Source organism: Martes martes (genome assembly GCF_963455335.1).
Source record: "Martes martes genome assembly, chromosome: 10".
Taxonomy (NCBI): domain Eukaryota; kingdom Metazoa; phylum Chordata; class Mammalia; order Carnivora; family Mustelidae; genus Martes; species Martes martes.
In genome coordinates this window covers 73,723,071-73,742,712 of record NC_137898.1, presented here as the reverse complement: position 1 = coordinate 73,742,712, position 19,642 = coordinate 73,723,071, and the positions used below count along the sequence as shown (strand labels likewise).

The window sequence follows — 19,642 nt, the reverse complement described above, 5'->3', positions numbered from 1 at the left end:
TGTACGGTAGGTAAGAATGTCAGAGTGCTGATAGCAAGCAGCAGAGAGTCAGTTAGACATCGACTCAATGTTGTAATAAATATGGAGAAAAATCACCATCCTGCTTCTCAGCACCCTTTGTAACCACTGTGTTCACCAGCGTTTAACATCTGGCTATTCAGTAACTGGGAAGTGGCGATGGTCATCAACTGTGAATTTTCAGTATTTCATGGAAATTGTGCGCCTTCATTTAGTGATAGGTTTACTGCAGCTTGGAGCCTCGGCTTTGCACTCTCTCTCAGCCTGAGACCCTGTCAAGGCTGGAGCTCCTGTACCCTTGTTTTTCATGGTTGATAGATGACCAGTTGCGTTTTTCTGAAAGGCATTATGATTAACCTTGGCAATATCCTTTATGCAGTAAAAATAGAAATATTATTTCAACTAATATTTATCGAGGATCTTAATAGGTATCAGATAATGTTCCATATCTGGGTGATGTAATACCCATCTACTTGAAGGAGAAGGAGAGGTGGATAGACAATTATATCTAACAATAAAAAATACAATCTGGAACATTCTTTGAGAGTGTAAGCATGGAGTATACTAGGAATATGCACAGTAGGGTCATCTATTCCAGATTTTGGAGGAGGAAAAGAAAGAGGAGGGATCAAGGAAACCTTCCCATAGGGATGACTAGAGGTAATAAGTACTTAGTTCTGGAAACACGGGACCAGCATCAGGGTGATAGACTACGCTATGTAATGCAGATAATTATGCAGTACATCTATTTCTAAAGTAGAACTGAGGATTCTTCCTTCGTTCACATTTCTCTTTTTCTTTTTTTCCCCCATTTCCTTTCTCCCCTCTCTCTTTCCTTACGTCCTTCTCTCCGCCTTCTCTTCCTCTTCCTCTCCCTCCTTCTTTCATTATGAGCTTAATAAGCACAGAATTTTGTTAGTCAAAGTTTTGGTTCGTGGGTTAATGTCATCCCTGACCCTTAATCATTCATTTACTCTTTTATGATGCTATAGATATATTTCATATACATAACTAAATTTTATATATTTAACATAGTTGTGAAATATTAACAATGATGACCTCCCTTTTGCTTTTCTCCTATTTCATCTTCTTACCCCTTCTAAAAGATAACCATTATCCTGGATTATGTATATTCTGCTTTTTTCCCAGTGGTTTGCTTTGTTTTGTACATGACATTTCTAAATGATACATTGCTTCATTGTTTTTTAAGTTAACAAATGATATTTTTCTGTAAGTAATCTACTTGGGTTTTTTCCATTCACCATTTTACTATGTTTTTATTTGTGACTGATTTCATCTAGTTCCACTTTAATTAATATTCCATTGTGTATATGTGTGGCAAATTGTCCATTCTCCTGTTGATAGGCAAGTGAGTGGTTTCACTTTATGTTGTAATGAAAGTTCTATGAATATTCTTTTACTTGCTGCCTAAGACGTTATGTGAAAGTTTCTGCAGAGTATATACCCAAGAATGGAAATATTGGCTCATAGGGTACACTGAGGTTAAACTTAGAAGATAATTGCAAGTTGTTTTCCAAAGCTATTGTACCAACTTGCAATCTCACCAGAATGATATGAGAGCTTACGTTGATGCATATCTTCTCTAACACTTGGTCTTGTGAGATTCATTTCTGTCAATCAAATGCAACATAATATATGAATGTTATCTAATGGTATGTAGCTTTGATTAGCACTTTCCAGGTTACTGTTGAGATTGAACATCTCTTAGGTATATTTGTTGATCATGACTATTTCCTCTAATCTTTCAATTTTAAGATTTTATTAGTCTATGCTAATGAATACTTTTTATTTTTGTACTGACAGTTGCAATATCTTAATCTAAAAAGATACAGTCATTAACGTGAAACAGACATGACAGTACTATACAAAATGGTGGGCACATTTCTAATAAAAGATGTGCATTCAAAATAATGGAGAAGTCAAAACAATAGGTAATAATTACATTTTGAAATTATTTTCATGACTTTTATTTTTTCACAACTTGATGTTTATTTTTCTTTCGGCAGAACGGTTTCGAGATTTGCTACTTCCGCCATCTAATCAAGACTCTGAGATTCTGCCCTTCATTCAATCTAGAAAGTATCCCAAGTAAGCACTAGGAGTTCACTGGATATTGGGTGGGGATGGGCGCAGTGACAGGGGAGGCTTGAGGGGACAAAAACAAAATAGTTTCTTTCTAAGGATTTCTGAAAAAGCTAAAATACTCCAACCTACTTAAGGAGGGCATCTCCTGCACTGTAATGTCTCAGGCTCTTCACAGCTGGGTCAGAGAAAAGAGCCTTGCCTGCACTACAGCTCAGCTGTAAGTAGGAGTATTTGCAGAGGGCGAGCTGTAAGTTACCTGTACTGGTGTCTGGTTATGCCTCTTTTTGCTTGATTCTGTATCAACAGTGACAGCTTTTTTGTGGGTGATCCCTCATCCGGTGTCCTGGTTTCTAGCCTTTGAATGCAAGGATTAATTCATATTGTAATGAGTAGTTTTCTAACCACCTGTTAGATAAGATTTTAGTAATTTCTCTATATTCTTCCTTACTATCTTGATGATTACGGGAAGTGAAATCTCCTGGCCCTTTCTTTTATGGGGCAGAACTGCTCTTCTCTTAGATGCCACAAGTGTGCTTATTGGTTGAAGGCATATGCCTTCATCTTCCCAGAGAATCAGCAAGTATGTTTTTTATTAGGCATCTTATTCCTGAAAAGCTGATGGATGCCTGTATCTTGATCCTTCCTATAGAAGCTTGGAGTACCCTCTACTTCATGGATGTCTTACTCTGTTTGCTAGCTAGTCTACAACAAGCTGAGGAAGGAATAAACTGATTTCTGATATAGAAAAGGAAGGTCAGCAGCTTGAAGAATTAGAGCTTGATTTATACATATTTCATCAAAACCAATCACTATGTTAAATGGTTCATTCTTTGATTGACTTGGCAGTTTATTCAAGTATCTAGTGGACTTCAATTTTAGAATAATTTTTTCCCTAAAACTTAGCTTTGATAATATTGACTTACCTCTGATAACAAAAATGCAGGATCTGAATTATCTGCTCATTATCTTTGATATTAATCCTGATTTAATATCTAGCAATAATCTTCTAGTTCCCTCACAGGGACCCTCCTGAGGGATATACAAAACCTGGACAGCGTTCCATGCATATATTACTTTTCATGACAGGGAGCATGGAGGAGTCTGAAGGGATTGACACTGTCTATCAGTATTTTTGCCCTCGGCTGCTGTTTGCAGAGGGCAGTGAGGCCTGATCTTCTGCCTCTTGGCTTACTATCCACCTCAGACATTTGCTTGAAGAGGGGAACCATAGCTGCTTCTCAGATTATCCATTGGTAATCTATTTCCCGCTATTTCCCTGGGTTTCCTTAGCTCTATGTTCTTAACACGTATCCCTCTTGCTCTTAGGTTGCTTTTCCCATAGTGATGTTCCAATATCATTCTGATATTTAACAGAGATACCATGTGACAATCCTTTGTCAGTGTCTAATTCTTAGGGTAGTTTTTGTGTTTGTTTTGTTTTTGTGGGGGGCATCTGTGGACTAAAAGAATAAAAGTCATCCATTGATGCCACATACACCATGTTGGGGTGGGTAGGAGTGCAGACTGACTCACGAGCCATGCTTTGTGACTCAGGTCACCTAACCTTCTGTGCCTCAGTTTTCACCTCTGTGGAAGGGGAGAAATAATAAGACCTACCACCAAGGGGTGTTATGTAGATTAAATCAATTAATAAACAAAAAGATATTTAGAACTTAGCTGGACACATAGCGATATGTATGTATGTAGCTGCAAGTGTTGCTACTCATTTAAAATTGCATATAGCATTAACTAGATCTGCATGTTTCCAAACAGGTTAGTGAAGTAGACTGTTCATTGATTTTGGAGGATAGGTCTTATGTCAGGATACCTTTATCACTCTTCCCTTAATAATATTAGGGGAAGAACTATTTATTTAATATTTCTAGATTATGGCTAGTTGCTGATGTGAGGCACTGCTTTGGTGACCACTTAACATCATTATGAGACTGGGAGTGGCGCATAAACAATGAATTTTGGAACACTGAAAAGAAATAAAATAAAATAAAATGAAAAAAATCATTATGAGTTTCAGTTTTCCAAATTACCCAATGAAAGCATGCTAATTAAAGAAACCTTTAATTAAGAAGTCTGAATGATATTTATATATTTATATAAAATAACTATGTAAATAGAATATATTTATTTAAATATATAACATTAAATATATAATATTTATATAAAAATTCTGGATTAAATACAATTGGCTTATTTAGGTTCATTTAGGTTTCATATTTATATAAAATATAATGTATATAATATATAATATTTATATAAAAATTCTGGATTAAATACAGTGGCTTATTTAGGTTATAGAATATTAAAAATTTTCACCCTCCCATTGCCCATATAATGTCTAGCTTGGGAGTAGAATTTTAGGAGGTGCTGATGAACAGAGAAAGGGTAATAGTTCAATTTATGCTGTGCCTAAGGAGTGTTAAACTGGTCCAAGGAAAAGCATAGGAGCAAAAACTCTGGGCCATGTAAAGAATGCTGGGGTAAAAGAAGAGACAGTTGTATTAAGAGCCAGTTGATAAATATAAGGGGGCAGGGATCTGTGTATGTCTAGACCTAATTTAAACTATTTTGGGATTATTCATCGTTTTCCATATTCTCATTTAGTCTCATTTGTATTCACTCTTAAATATACTATCATTTATTCATTACTGAGGATGACTATAAGTCAAGGAATTTGTCATTTCATGACATGCAAAAATTTCTGGAAAGCTGGAAATTTAATCAGACCCTTAGTATTTGTTGTTCTCATTCACAATGTCATACACCTATTTATATTGAGATTATTCTCCCTCCCTTTTCTGCTTGTTTTACTGACTCACTGAATATAGACCCTATTAGTGAGAGATGTTTTAAGAGTTAAAATATGGTTTGAGAAGCAGCTTGTTTGCCCTATATTATCTAGTGTCACAGGGTGATGTGTGTAGAGCATGGTATAGCTGACCTTCTTTAAGTCAGACTCACTCTACCCTGGTTAATATGAGTTGGTGGGTGGACAGTGGTTATTGGATTGAGTGTAGGATCTCTAGTCAGCATATTGTCCCTATAATCTTAAGCAACTGGTTATCAAAAGACATATAATAGATACTAAAAAAGGGAAATTTTTGTATTTTACTTAGTAGAGAAATAATCATGGAGAAGAGAACTGACCAGTTCTTGAAATGTGTGTGTGTGTGTGCACGCGTGCACGTGTGTGTGTGTGTGTGTGTGTGTTTTATGGAAAGCCATTAAAAAAAAAAAGTTCCCTGTTGGGAAACATTGTTCTGTTCATTCATCACATTCTTACGTTTGTGATCTTGCATTTGACCCTTTGCCAAAGCCTGGCACATCCATTCTCATCAGGTGTATGTGAAGACCTTGCCTCATGAAAGTTCTTGGAGCATGAATAGGTGTGACCATTGTCAGAAACAGGTGAATGAAAAGAAGAAAAGGAATGTATACTTGATACAAGATAAATGTTGTTGATTCATAGGTTAGAGGAAAGAAATGGAGATAATGAAACTTATGTTGTTGCTCATGTCTTAGCTGGTGTCACTGTTAACTTTGAGGCATTTGGGTTTATAACATATTTAAACTAGAGGGTAACCATGAATATTCTTATCCTTGCAGCTTGGAGACATGTTGAAGACATTTGGCATAATCTTTCTCACAAATGACTTGCAACCATTTTAGCAGTTACACCAGCAAAACATGATTCAATGGCTCTGGAAGTTTCACCATATTATGTATAAAAATATTGTGAAAATGTAGGCATAACATGTGGCATAGCTTTATTTGGTTCTCATGAAGATCAAGTACTCTGGAATGCTTAATCTCAGTACTCTTTAGAGAAAGATATATTATTTAGGATCAAGTTCAGAGTATTCCTTTTGACTTGGTTTGCCACCAGAGGATAACCTTGATTATTTAGACAATAAAAGCAATGCCTCAACCCATTCTCATTTCCAATGGACTGCTTAAAAATGGCTTCAAGCGGTGATCAGGTGATTAACTGCAAAGCCTCAGAAGACATTTCTAGATTTCATCTATTCTCCAACTTGTCTTCCTTTCTCTGTCCAAGGAAAATTTGGGGTTCCTCTTCTTGCGGAGGCCTCCTCTCTCTCTTTAGTAATTCCTGTTCCGTCTGTATGTGTGTAATATATTTGTCACTGGAGCTAAGTTACTCCTATTCATACTACAAACACTTAGCACTTAACACTTTCTACATTGCCATGATTGTGTTATGTGCTCTATAGGTATTATTTAACCTTTGTTATTTCCCTATGAGTTAGGTTAGGTAGTACTGTTTCCCCAACTTTACAGATTTTATATATTAGAGGATTTAAATGGGCTAAGTGACTTAACCAAAGTCATATGGAAGAGATAGGTCCCAAATTCAAGGTCTGCTTGGCCCCCAAATTATACCCAGCTGTGCTATCCTGCCTCTCATCCTTTCATCTGTCCATTTTTCCATTAGTCCATTCTTCAAATATTTATTGAACAATTATAGTGCACTAGAACCAGTCACAACTACTGAGGATACAAAAATAATGAGGATGTAACATATGACTTTGAGGAACCTAGAATCTGGTGGAGGGGAAAACAGAATCAGACTCTAATGGAGATATTAATTATAGCAATGTGATAAGACCTATAGTTATAGAGAAATGCACTAAACTCAATGGGAAAAGAGAAGACAATGTGTCTTCCAGTCTAGGTAATTCATGGAAAGTTTCATTTTTCCCTTGGAGTAAAATCTGGACAAATGCTATGGAACCAGAAGAAGAGGCTTTTTAGATGGAACCAAGAGCACAGCAGAATATAGAGCCGTGAAGTGGGCTGTTCATTGACAGATCAGCTGCGGGTGTTCCAGTTGAAAAACCTGCTTGTGTGTGTGTGTGTGCGTGTGCGTGCGTGTGTGTGTGCACACATGTACACGTGCGTGTGTATGTGCAAATGTTCATACATATACACACACTGAAGGGCTGGGATATAAGGAGAAACGAGAGCAGGGACCACTCCTGCTCTCCTTTAAATGGATTGCCATTTAAAGGAGCTTGGATTCAGTGGAGTGTCATGAAAGAACTTTAAGCAATTTTTTTTAAGAACTTTAAGCAAAGGAGCAAAAATCATTGTATTTGCCTTTTCCTAGTTTTATCATGGAACCAGAGAGGACCACGTGGCACTGCATGGGGCTAGCACACTAGCTGGTTGGCAGTTTCATACTCAGGAAGGCAGTGAGAAAGGATCGATTCCATAGTGATAATAACAGTGAAAAGCAGGTAGATATCTGAGGATTTTAGGAGGCACGCGACAAGAATGTTATGATTACCGGGCAAAGGGCAGGAAGATGAAAAGGGAGAGGGGAGGGACAGGGGAGAGGAAAGAGTTCAAAGAAGGCGTTCAAACTTTTTCATTTGGATCACATTCTGTATCAGCAGTCCCAGGGTCTCTATTTCAAATGGAGGTAATAATAGTGCTATAGAAAAAGCTCTCACATACAATTGCTTTTACTCTCATATACGATTCTTCTGACACCAGATATGGGGTGTAGTTTTTCACGCACCAACCAATTCCTCAATACCAGCTGGGTGTCTTATAATTCAATTCAATTCTGACACTATCCAGAGTTTGGGCAGACCCCAGAAGTTAAGAGCTCATTCCCATTAGACATGGGTCCACCCCCATTTCCAAATGCCAGTCGCAGGTAGCAAGTCCCCGATTTACCCACAATTTCTGTCCAAATCGGCTACAAATCAGAAATTCCCACAACCTCATCCTTGGATTCAATCATTTGCTAGAACAGCGTTTGGAACTCAGACATACTTTATGAATTTACTGTGTAGTAAAGAATGTGATGAATGATTTAGATGGTCATGAATAACCACATGAAGATCTAGAAGGGTCTTGAGTGTGGGAACTTCTGTCACCATGGAGTGGGGGTGTGTCACCCATCTGGCCTGTAGATGTGTTCACCAACTGGAAGTTCTCTGAACCCCCATACCATTGGGGTTTTTATGGAAGTTTCATCACAGAAGCATGATTGATTATTAACTTCATTTCCAGCTCCTCTTCCCTCTCCAGAAAATAGAGAGTAGGACTAAACATTCCAAGATTATATTCATGGCCTGGTGTTTCTTTCTTTCTTTTTAAAGATTTATCTATTTATTTATTTTGGAGAGAAAGAGAGAGTGCACACATAAGCGGGAGGGGCAGAGAATCTCAAGCAGACAGCCCACAGAACGTGATGGACCGATCCGATCTCACTACCCTGAGATCGTGACCTGAGCTGAAATCAAGAGTTGGGCGCTTAACCAACTGAGCCACCAGGCACCCCTGGCTTGGTGTTTCTGCCAAGTAGCCCCCATCAATGAGCCTACCAAGAGTCACCTCATTAGAACAAAATAGGGCCCCATCACCCAGAGATTTAGGAACTCTGTCCAAGAGATTTAGGAACTCTGTGTCAGATGAGTCTAACCCCCAGGAAATTACAAAGGTCTTAGGAGCTCTGTGTTAGGAACCAGGGGCAGAGAACAATATAAATATTTCTTATCATTTCACAAGTAGCTCCCCTGTAATGTTGCTTTGAGAAATACATAGTGCCTGGCATAATTCTCCCTTGTTAGACTTTGTGATCATTCAATAAAATGATGGGAAGTACCTGCCTCTTGCAAATGTGAATTCTCACCATCATCCTCATGTTTGGCTCTCTTCTCCCTTTTCTCAAAGTCATGCTTTACCTCAGGGCAGGGCATGAGGTAGTCCTAAACTTGGAAAGACTGGCTCAGACATGTGATAAGTCAAGAAACTCTGTTAGTACAAGTCTAGTGGGCAAGCATTAAGGATGCCTCGGTGCTGAGTGAGAGAATAGCTTATCCTGGACTCAAGTGAGAACTGGTTCAAGGATCGGGCCAAGAGGAGCTTGTAGCTGGGAGGCCAGGAACCTGAAATCTCAAAACTAGCTGAGAAAGTGAACACTTTCTAGGGCATAAGGTAAGCACGTGTGATTCTCTACCTCGTACCTTCGAGAGCCGTCTGCTCTCTTTGTTCTGATCTATCCTCCATTCCCCACCATTGCGTATCTCCTCAGACAGCATTTGTTTTAAGTTTTGGGGTTGTTGTTTATTTGTTTGCTTTGACTCAGAGATTGTCTGTCAGGTGAGAGAGAAAGTGACCTGAAGTTCTTCCTTTGCTACAAATCTTAAAATCCCACCTTAACTTCCTTGCACTGGAACGCCCTCCTTTTGGCATAGGTGATTTCTAGCTCTTCAACGATATTCCCAGCTCTACAAAAGCGAGATGTCAGAGTGAAGCCATGATTTCAGAAGCAATTTATGAACTCTATAGCCAGGGTGAATTTTAAACAGTCTTATATTTACCAAGTCATAAATTTTAACAATATGTCTGTTTATTGGAATTCCTTGTCAGAGAGTTTTTTTTTCTTTGCAGACCCTAAATTAATTAATAGCTTCTATTTGTAAGGCCTTGATTGAATAATACAGAATTTCAAAAAACAAACATCAGTCAAGGTGGTTTTTTTAAACAGTGTTATTTTTAGTTATGCATGAGATTGCATTAAGTAATAGTCGCACATTACCTACAGAGATTTCTTAACCCTTTCCTGGTAAAGTTTCTTTCCTTAAGTTGTTCTTAAAGTCCAGACAAGGGACACCTGGGTAGGTCAGTGAGTTATCTGCCTTTGGCTCAGATCATGATCTTGGTGTCCTGGGATCGAGCCCTATGTGGTTGGGCTCGCTGCTTGGTGAGAGCATCGTCTTCTTTTTTCCCCTCTGTCCCTCCTCTGTGCTCGTGCTCTCTTTCTTTCTCACGTACTCTCTCTCTCAAATAAATAAATAAATTTATTTTAAAAAATTCTAAATTAAAAAAAAAGTCCAAACAATAGGAACCACCACCCACCACTCTCACCAAGTCTTAACTCAAATGTTAAGGGCTTACCCTGATCAACACATCAAAATCACCACCTGTACTAGCTCACCCCCCATCCTTCTTATCTGCTCTACCAACAACATAAATGCAACATGGGAAATTGTTAGAAATACAAATTCTCAGACTTCAGCCTAGACTTACTGACTCAGAAAACCTGGGGGTGGGACCAGCACTCTGTGCCTAACAAACCTTCCAGGACATTCTGATACATGCTAACTTTTGAGGACCATTAGCGCAAGGTAGCAAGATTCGGAAGACCATCGGAGGCTTTTTAACTCCCTCTTACTTCTTGCTGTTTTTAGTGATGTGATTATCTCCTGGGACTGGAGTGGTCTAAAACTGTAACACTATTGTCTCCAGAGAGACAATTCATGACTTCCATCTTTTTCCCGAATGAAGGAATAGTTTATATGAAGAATGACTCTTACCACTTCTAGCCTGCAGGGGAGGATTTCTAGGACTTCCTTGGCACAGTGTGCCCTTTTCAGACTTTATTTGCCTTTCCGTATTATCCCAAACCAGAATAATTTACAACTGACTGTAATGATTAGTGTGTGATCACTAAGGAAGTGAGCTTTGGAGTCAGACTCATAAGGAATTGGATGAGTCTTTCCCTTTGAAAGAAGTGTGGCATGAGAAAATTACTTAGCATTTTTGGGTTTTAGTTCTCAGTGCAGTAAGGGGCAGATTTATATCTCCTGTGAAAAGTGTTGTGTGGATTAGGAGGGAATGGGTACACAGAACAAGTGTAGACCCTGGATTAGGTCAAATGTTCAGTGAAGAGTATCTGTTACTACATCTCATTTTAGGATTTGGAGGTAAGGGTCTAAGATTGTTTTTGATTGCTTTTTTTTAATTGGAAGAATTTTAAAAGTAAAAGCTGATCAGATAAAGATAAGAAAGGTGAATAATTTTCCAAAAATGGAACTTTACATTAGCATTAAGTGGATGTGAATTACAACCCTTTGTTATTATTAATAGTAATGTCTAAGATTTATCAAATGCTTAGTGTGTCTGGGTACAATGTGAACAGCTTATACTTTGATGAGGGCTTATTTTTCTCACGTAACCAGAAATACCAACATTCTTGGTGGCTGGAATTTGTTGTCAGCATATCACATCTGAGTGTTCCCCTCCTTCCCCCTCTCATGGTTGCAAGATGACTCTTTGAGCTTCAGCCACCACATCCTCATCCCAGCCATCCCATCCTTATCCACCCGCAAGCCGAGTCAGCCTCCCTTTCAAAGATTTTCTCAGAATCTCAACCCAGCACTTCTTACACCTAGTTATCCTAAACATTACTATCATGATACCCCAAAACTGGGAATGAAAAAGGGAAATGTGATGAACAGTAGACAATAAGTGGTCTTTGCCTTGCCTGAATTACCCCATTTAATCCTTACAATAACTAGTGAGATATGTATTATTTAGATCACCTTCTATTTACAAAGGATACAGTTGAGGCAGAGAGTGAACAGTAACTTGCTCAAGGTCATGTAGTGCCACCTGATAAACACAATGATTTAAACTAGTTCGGAGAGCCTACATTCTAATTTACTGTATTATTATACAGTAAAAACATATAATATTTACTGTATTGCTATACAGTAAAAACATACCAATCTTCCTTAAGTTTTCCATAACTCTTTGAAGTTGCATATTTTCTCCTACTGGGAGTTTAAAACGCAGATTTTTGTTGTTAAAATTTCTGTACTAAAAGGAATTGCTGTGGAAGTTGTGAGAACAGAAAACTTTGCACTACTAAGAGCATTCTCCCCCATAGGGAACCAGGGGCCCAATGATAGTAGTCTTAAAAGCAAATGAACATGTGGAACATATTATATTTTTTCAGTACTTCTTTCAACAAATATTTGTTTGGTGCCTATTAAGTGCCAGCAACTGGAGATAATCATGGGCCAAACTATTTCAACACAGCACCCTGGTTTTCTTAGGTTTTTGAGTTAGTAATAAAACCCAAGCAGGAAATCTGACAATGCCTAAGCCAGCTGTACTTATAAAATTATGTTTTATTCTTCTAGGGTTTTATTGTTTCCAAAGCACTTCCATGTGTGGTATTTTGTCTGTTAAGTCAATTTCTTCTGTCAGTTTTACTTATTAATTATATAATTTTCCTCTTGTTTATTGAGAACCTCCAATCCATTGATTAGTAAGAATAGAAGCTAGATTGACAGAAACAGTGATAATTTCATTCTGTCTGAAGAATGTTGCAGTTGGTCAATGTTTTCACAGCTGAAATCAACATTTTGGGGTTCACCTAGGGAAGGGAAAAAGGATGGCAGGGGAAGGTGAGGCAGAATATTGAAATCCGTGTACTCACAAAGTATACTAACATGACATTTAATTCCCAAAGCCTATGTAACTTAATAGGTTGAGACTTTGTTGATGGTATTCCTGAATTCTTACTTCCTTGGATTCTATTTTTTAGTTCTATGCCATTGTAGTGGTTTTGTTTTGTTTTTAGAGACTACAGGTGTATGTAATTTGGACATTAGTTGCCTGTCTTCTATTTCAACCACTCTTTTATCTGTTGGTAGTTAGTGATTTTTTTTTTCTTGCAACAGATAGTCTCTATCTCCTAGAAATGCTGAAGGCATGGATTATGTGTAATTTTATTTGCATTCTTGTTCATCATATAGTTTTGGGGAATATTCATATTCAAGTAGTAGACATTATCCTCCAGGTCTTGAAATTACTAATCCATCACTTTCAAAAAGGCTCAAAGAAGATAATATTCGCAGAGTACAAGAGGAAAACAGGGGAAAATCCCACTTCTCTATTGACATTGTGGAATTCTCTGGAAAGATAAAGTAGAGCAGTGATTTTCAGACTTTAGTGGCCGTATGAATCACCCAAAAATCTTAGTAAAACAGAGATTCTGATTCAATAAATCTGAAGTTGTTCCAAGATTCTGTCTGTCCAACAACTTCTCAGGTAAAATTGATGCTATTGGTCTAAGAACCACATTTTAAATAGAAACGAACCACATCGTCTTAGTCACAGCCTAATGAAGGGCTTTTCATTCCCTTCACAGTCACATTTTGCCACGTGTGTTGCCAGGGAAGAAAGATGTGCTCAGCATGCGAAGCAGGAGAGGAGAGTAGAATAGAGTTTCCCTCCTCATAGCCGTCTGTCTCTGATTACAAGGGAAAATCTGAAAGCATAGCCAGCTGGGTTATAAGTAATTACTAACAGTGTATCTATAGTAGTGCCTTGCCTTCAAGTCTGTTTTATCCGAAATTGATGTAACTACAGCTATTTTGCTTTTGCTAGAATTTCCCTCCCATATCTTTACGCCTTAACATTCAGCTTCTTTTTATCCTGATATAAAACATGGAATCTTGAATCTCTTGAAAAGATTTATGACTCTATTTTCTTATTCCGGCCTAACAGTCTTTTCCTTTAAAACCAAAGATTTTGGTCCATTTACACTGAATTACATTCTACAACATTATTTTGTTTCTTTGTCCCACTTTTTCTGTTTTTTTCCCCCTACCCCCACTTCTATTTTTTTTTTTTTTTTTATTGGCTGTGAAGACCAGAAGATACATACTATGATCGAAGCCATGGTCTATTTCTTAATTGAATTGAGCTCTCTAAACTAATGGAAAAGAAGTAGCAAAACCAAAATATAGTGCATAGGAATTTGGGGTATGAAAGGTTAAAGAAGCTAAAATTAGCCAGCAATTAAGATAAAAGCCTGCTCTACACCTAGCTTTCAGCAGGAAGGTCAGTAGCCATATGGAAAAAGGAGGAAAGACAGGAAAAGGATGGAATGACTTGTCTGAGAAAAAAAAATTATTAAATATTTGGGTCTGAAGGCATATAAGTGGACAGGAAATAAAGGATTCATTACCGTCTAAATAAACAACAGTTTAAATACAATTTATAAAATAGCACTCTTTGTTGGAAAGGGGCATCGGGGTGGCTCATTTGGTTAAGTGTCTGTCTTTGGCTCGGGTCATGGTCTCAGAGTCCTGGGATAACGTTGCAAGTCAGGCTCACTGCTCAGCAGGGAGTCTGCTTCTCTCTCTCCCTCTATTGCTCCCCTGCTTGTGCTCTCTCTCTCTTTCTCTCTGTCAAATCAATAAATAAAATCTTTAAAAAGAAAAAAAAAGAAACGCTAATTGTGGTAAAAAAAAAAAGTCTCAACTAAAGATCTAAACTCAGTCTTAAAGGGTGTTTATTTTAACGGACTCTATTCCCTCTAAAAGTTTTCAGAGGTAATTTTATTTTCATAAGGGTTACAGCTGTGTTTAAATATATGCTGGAGTGGGGTGTGAAATTTGGCTCGATGTTACATTTGAAAATCCAGTAGGGGTTTGGTCAGCTTATAATTCATGTTTCCACTTAAGTACTGAACAGTTGAACAGTTTGATAGGTTTTCTTTGATATTATTTGAACTGTTCTTTGCATCTGAATTAAAGTGTCAAGTTGCATACTGGCAGATCAAGCGGACATTAGCCAACACATAAAACAAAATACAAAGGCCAAAAAAAAATTCTCCTTAATTTTCTATAGGAACTAAGTTTAATGGTGAGGATTCATGTATGTGTGTGTGTGTGTCTGTGTACCTAAGAGTGAAAAATATGTATAACATACTAGATAATACAGCATACTAGATAATAATGTTACTATGATACAAAATGATACAAAAAAAGTCTAAAAATATTTACTAACACACACACACAGTTTTTAATGCATGTTTGAGATGGTAGAAAATGAATGGGTGACGTTGCTTTGCGTCATAAACCATGAGACGTTTCTATAGAGACTAACAAGTGAAGGGAGTACTCGAGCTCATATTTGCTCTTACCAACGTTATCTATCTATCCCCAAAGTTGAGACCTTGTTTCAGTGGGCTGTAGGCATGCATGGTGGACAAGAGATAAGGCCTGGACCCCGAGGAGTGGGAGAGCGGATCAGAGGACGCCACAGATGGCCTAAATTCCTCATATGCTCCATCCTTAGGGGATCAGATAGAGAATAAATATCCTGCTCTGCAGGACGAGATAGTAGGGACAATTGCCTTATTTTCCCCTTGGCTCTAAGAAGGATTAAAACAAAAATTCTCCCTTCATATCTAGTGTCCACTTGGATTAGAATGGTAAAATCTAATGTGTATGTAGCCCAATAAACCCAGAGACAAAAATTTAGTTTAGAGTGATTCCAGGTTTATGGCACCCTCCTGTTGTTTGGAAGAGGAAAATGAAAATCCTCTCTTGGAGGACACATTGTAATCCCCAAAGGATTCCTCTCTACAAGACACCAAGAAAAATGAGCTCGTATTTTAGAAAATGAGGAAACAAAATGCCACAAGTACATGTTAGTAGAAATCATATGTCCAAAAAGTATAACACAAATGTTTCATAAATTTAAAGGAATAAAAGAGAGCATTAAAATAATGATTAAGGGACAAAGGGCAATCAAACTTCTCAGGGCATTTTGGAAAATGGGCCCATAGAGCTTCTCCAAATAAAAGAAACAATATCATAAACTTCATAGGTTAAATAGCCGTAGAGAGAATAAATGAACTGTCACATTGAACTGAAATAACTATTCAAAATGTGGCATAGAGAGATGAAGATATGGAAAATAAGAAAGATTGAAGAAAATAACATCTTTGAAGAAAATGACATCTTTGACGTCAACCCAGATAGAAGATGTGGAGGAATGTCCATTTTTGCCATATTTTGCTGACGCAGGATTGCTCTGAGATCAAATCAGAAATTCATATGGATGTGTTTTTTGATCTTTAAATCAATAAAGATAACCATAAAAACAACCATAAAATTGCTCAAGGTTCTTATCCACCTAATGACTATTAAGAAAAAAATATTTACTTCATTTTATCTTTGCCTACAGGCCTTCTCTTCCAGTGCCTAAAGCTAATAATCCCAAGATCTTTTATGTCTTAGGCTAGCACATCATATCCTATGATTATTTTTTAAAAATATATTTATTGAGAAAAGCCTCTTCTCTTATAACATGACATTTTTAATTTCTAAGAAACTTACATTTATCAAAATGTAATTGGACAGTAGTTTTATGGTGACAAGAAGTCAGGGATGGAGAATTGCAAAAGTTTAACTTCAGAGCTGTTCATTCTATCCCACCCACCCCAATCCTTGCTGGAATCATCGTAATGAAAGTTTTTTTTTTTTTTTTAAAGTTGTGCATGCACAGCTATAAAACCTAAATACCACTGAGCAGATCCAACATTTCAGCCCATCTAGCTTTTGCTGAGGGCAATGGCTTCCTCTTCCTCTCACTGCAAAGACTACCATTGGCAAAGTGTCGATACATGTTCTTTCCACTTTTATCACCTGTAGGGTGGATTGCATGGCTGCTCAGCTGTGGAGCAATGGTGCACTTCCTTTCCAGCAGTAGTGTTAGTTCCAGATTATTCTCACATTCGACCAATGGCTGTCATGAAAGCACAACTTATTTCTTTCTGACTGGAACGATATTTTTAGATCTGTGACTGAGATGCACAACCTAGGAGGTTCTCTCTATAGACAGAACCCTGGTCTGTCTCTCCTCACGTTTTCCTCCACCTCATCCTCTCCCTCCTCATTTTGGACATGGGGAGCTTCAGACCTGTCGTGGCACCTCTCGTGGCCCCAGGGTCTTCACTTGTTAAATGGGATAGTTATAGCGTAACCACCTCATACAGTGTTAAGATTATAACTGATAATATGTAAAAAGCACAAAGCATTGTGTATACAGATATATATATGTGGACATATTATATATATATATTATATATAACATGGATATACGGCACATGTAAGTAACTTGTGTCTCAAATTGTGCCCCATTTTATACCCTATGCATTGTCCCACCCACTTCCCCTTTTATAACCCCCTTGTGGGCAGATACTGCAATTAATCATCTCTCTGCCTTTTTTTTTTTTTTTTTTTTTTTTGCTGCAGCAGATAGTACTGGGTTTTACTTATATTAAGACTTCCATTCTTATATGTTAAATAAAAGCACATTAATTCTCCACCCATGTAATCTTTAAAATGATTTTTGCAGTGTCTATTGTAGCTAGTTATCCTTTGTGAAACCTAGCGAGGGAAGTGAGTAAAGAGGAATGCTTTTTCTTTTTCTTGATTCTCTATTTCCTAATTTGTTCCCTACTCTCTAAAATCTTGGCAGATATTTTATGGAGAAAGAATTAATGGTAACATATTTTTTTTAAAGATTTTATTTATTTATTTGACAGAGATCACAGGTAGGCAGAGAGGCAGGTAAAGAGAGAGGAAGGGAAGCAGGATCCCTGCTGAGCAGAGAGCCCAATGTGGGACTCGATCCCAGGACCCTGAGATCATGACCTGAGACGAAGGCAGAGGCTTTAACCCACTGAGCCACCCAGGCGCCCCAATGGTGAAATATGTTTACAAAATGTTGTGTATCCACTGCTTGGATATTCATAAGGCACTTTTGGCATGTGGAAGGCCTAGAGAAGTTTTGAATTAAAGGAATTTTTATTTTTTAAAGAAATTTTTAGGGGCGCCTGGATGGCTCAGTTAGTTAAGCATCTAACTTTTTTTTTTTCTTTTTTACAGAGAGAGAGAGAGAGAGAGAGATCACAAGTAGGCAGAGAGGCAGGCAGAGACAGAGGGGGAAGCAGGCTCCCCACTGAGCGGAAAGCCAATGTGGAGCTCGATCCCAGGACCCTGGGATCACGACCTGAGCTGAAGGCAGAGGCTTAACCCACTGAGCCACCCAGGCGCCCCAGCATCTAACTTTTGATTTCAGATCAAGTCACAATCTCAGGGTTGTGAGATCCAGTTCTGCACTGGGCTCCACAGTGGGTGTGGAGCCTGCTTAAGATTCTCTCTCTCCCTCTGCCTGTCCTCCCAAAAAAGAAATTTTTAAATAAACAAGTAAAAAAAATTCCTTAACACATTTCCCAAATTAATTTGACTGCAAAATACTTTTTTCCTCCTTAAATTATTGTTTATGAAATACTTGTGTAATTTGTGTCTATTTTCTTAAATTAATAAACATATCTTTCTTAATTTTGTAAATTATCAGATTATCTAAATAAGTTCTATTTTAATTTATTATGATGTCAGTGTGTTTGGGGGAAAGTGATAGGAAGTAGTGGGGAACAAGAGTTCGAGAACTTTTGGTTGTCTCTTATTTTTTAATAGAGTTGAGTTGATTTGCAGCTCATGGATTTTTCTCTTGAGAGGAAGAAATCTGATATAACTAGTCTATTAGCTGATCTATATTACACATTGAAAAATTAAATCAACTTTATTTTTTCAAAGATGTTTTTTAAAGATTTTATTTGTTTATTTGAGAGAGAGCAAGAGCAGGAGCAGGGGAGAGGGGTGGAGAGAGAGAAGGAAAAACAGACTCCCTGCTGAGCAGGGAGTCTGAAGCAGGACTCTATCCCAGGACCCCAGGATCATGACCTGAGCTGGGGGCAGATGCTTAACCAACTGAGCCACCCAGGCATCTTTACAATCAATTTTAAACACGTTAGTGTACTCTACTTTCAAGGGAAAAACATACTGAATTAAAAACTAAGTTTATATTTTTGAAAAGTCCAGGAAAGAGCATCATCCTTTTCTTAGAATTCTCTTATACCCACGCTCCTTCATAATGAAATTTTTATTAGTCATCAACAGAAGTTTAAAAATATATCAGGTGGAGCTCACCTCTATTATGTTGTTGCAGGACTTTGGAGAGTTGCCTTTATTTTCTGTAATCTTCTCACAAAAGAAAAAAAATAGTAGGAATATTGCATTCCTTTATAGAGCAGGTACTAAGATGGGAGAAAAATCACTGCTCATAAATGAACGACAATGGGTTTTACACATTAGTCACATTAAATACATGAAAAATGACTTACATAGTTCCCCTTTCTGCCTCCTTCAAAAGCTCTGATGTTGCCAAATTACCAACAATTTCATTCTTCATCTTTCCTCCCAAAGCAACAAAATTTTGTTTCTCCATGTGCAAAAAGTATTTCAAACAAACAAACAAACAAAAAAACAGAGAAGATAGAGGTTGGGAAGATGGCAGAGTAGGAGTACCCTAAACTTGCCTTAGTCCCATGGATACAACTGGCTAACACTCATTTACATCAGTGTAAATAACCCAGAAAACAATCTGAAGATTGGCAGAGTAAACTCCACAACTAAAGGTCCGGAAGAGGACCCATCATAGAAGGTATGAATAGTGAAGGCGTGGTTTGGGAGCAAAATGGCCCTGAGGCTACTGACCAATGCTAGTGGTGAAACAGACTGAATAGTCTGGAGATGACTCCCAGAGATCACTCTGGGTTTCCTGGACAATGAACCAGCTGTGACCAACCATCTCCTTTCCTTATTTCTTCCAAACTCAGCTTTCCATTGCACGGGTGGCTTTTTGCTCCCTGCAGGAGAGACTGCAACTTCCCATGGACATCTAAGGAGTCCAGACACAGGCCCCATGACTGTCCACAATGGGGAGGACACCGGTGATGTGGAGAAGGGTGTAAAACAGACTTTCACACCAGGGAGTTCATGAACAGAGACAGAACACCAGGGAGTTCCTGAACAGC

The 19,642-nt window shown here is 37.9% G+C and overlaps 1 protein-coding gene across 1 annotated transcript in view; it reads left to right on the top strand.

Moving 5' to 3' along the window:
* The window catches only part of NOX4 (NADPH oxidase 4), a 161,155-nt gene that overhangs the window by 111,779 nt on the left and 29,734 nt on the right, over positions 1-19,642 (top strand). The window contains exon 14 of the mRNA XM_080816132.1: positions 2,046-2,127. Within this exon, the coding sequence (XP_080672258.1) occupies positions 2,046-2,127 (82 nt within the window). The remainder of the gene's footprint in view (positions 1-2,045; positions 2,128-19,642) is intronic.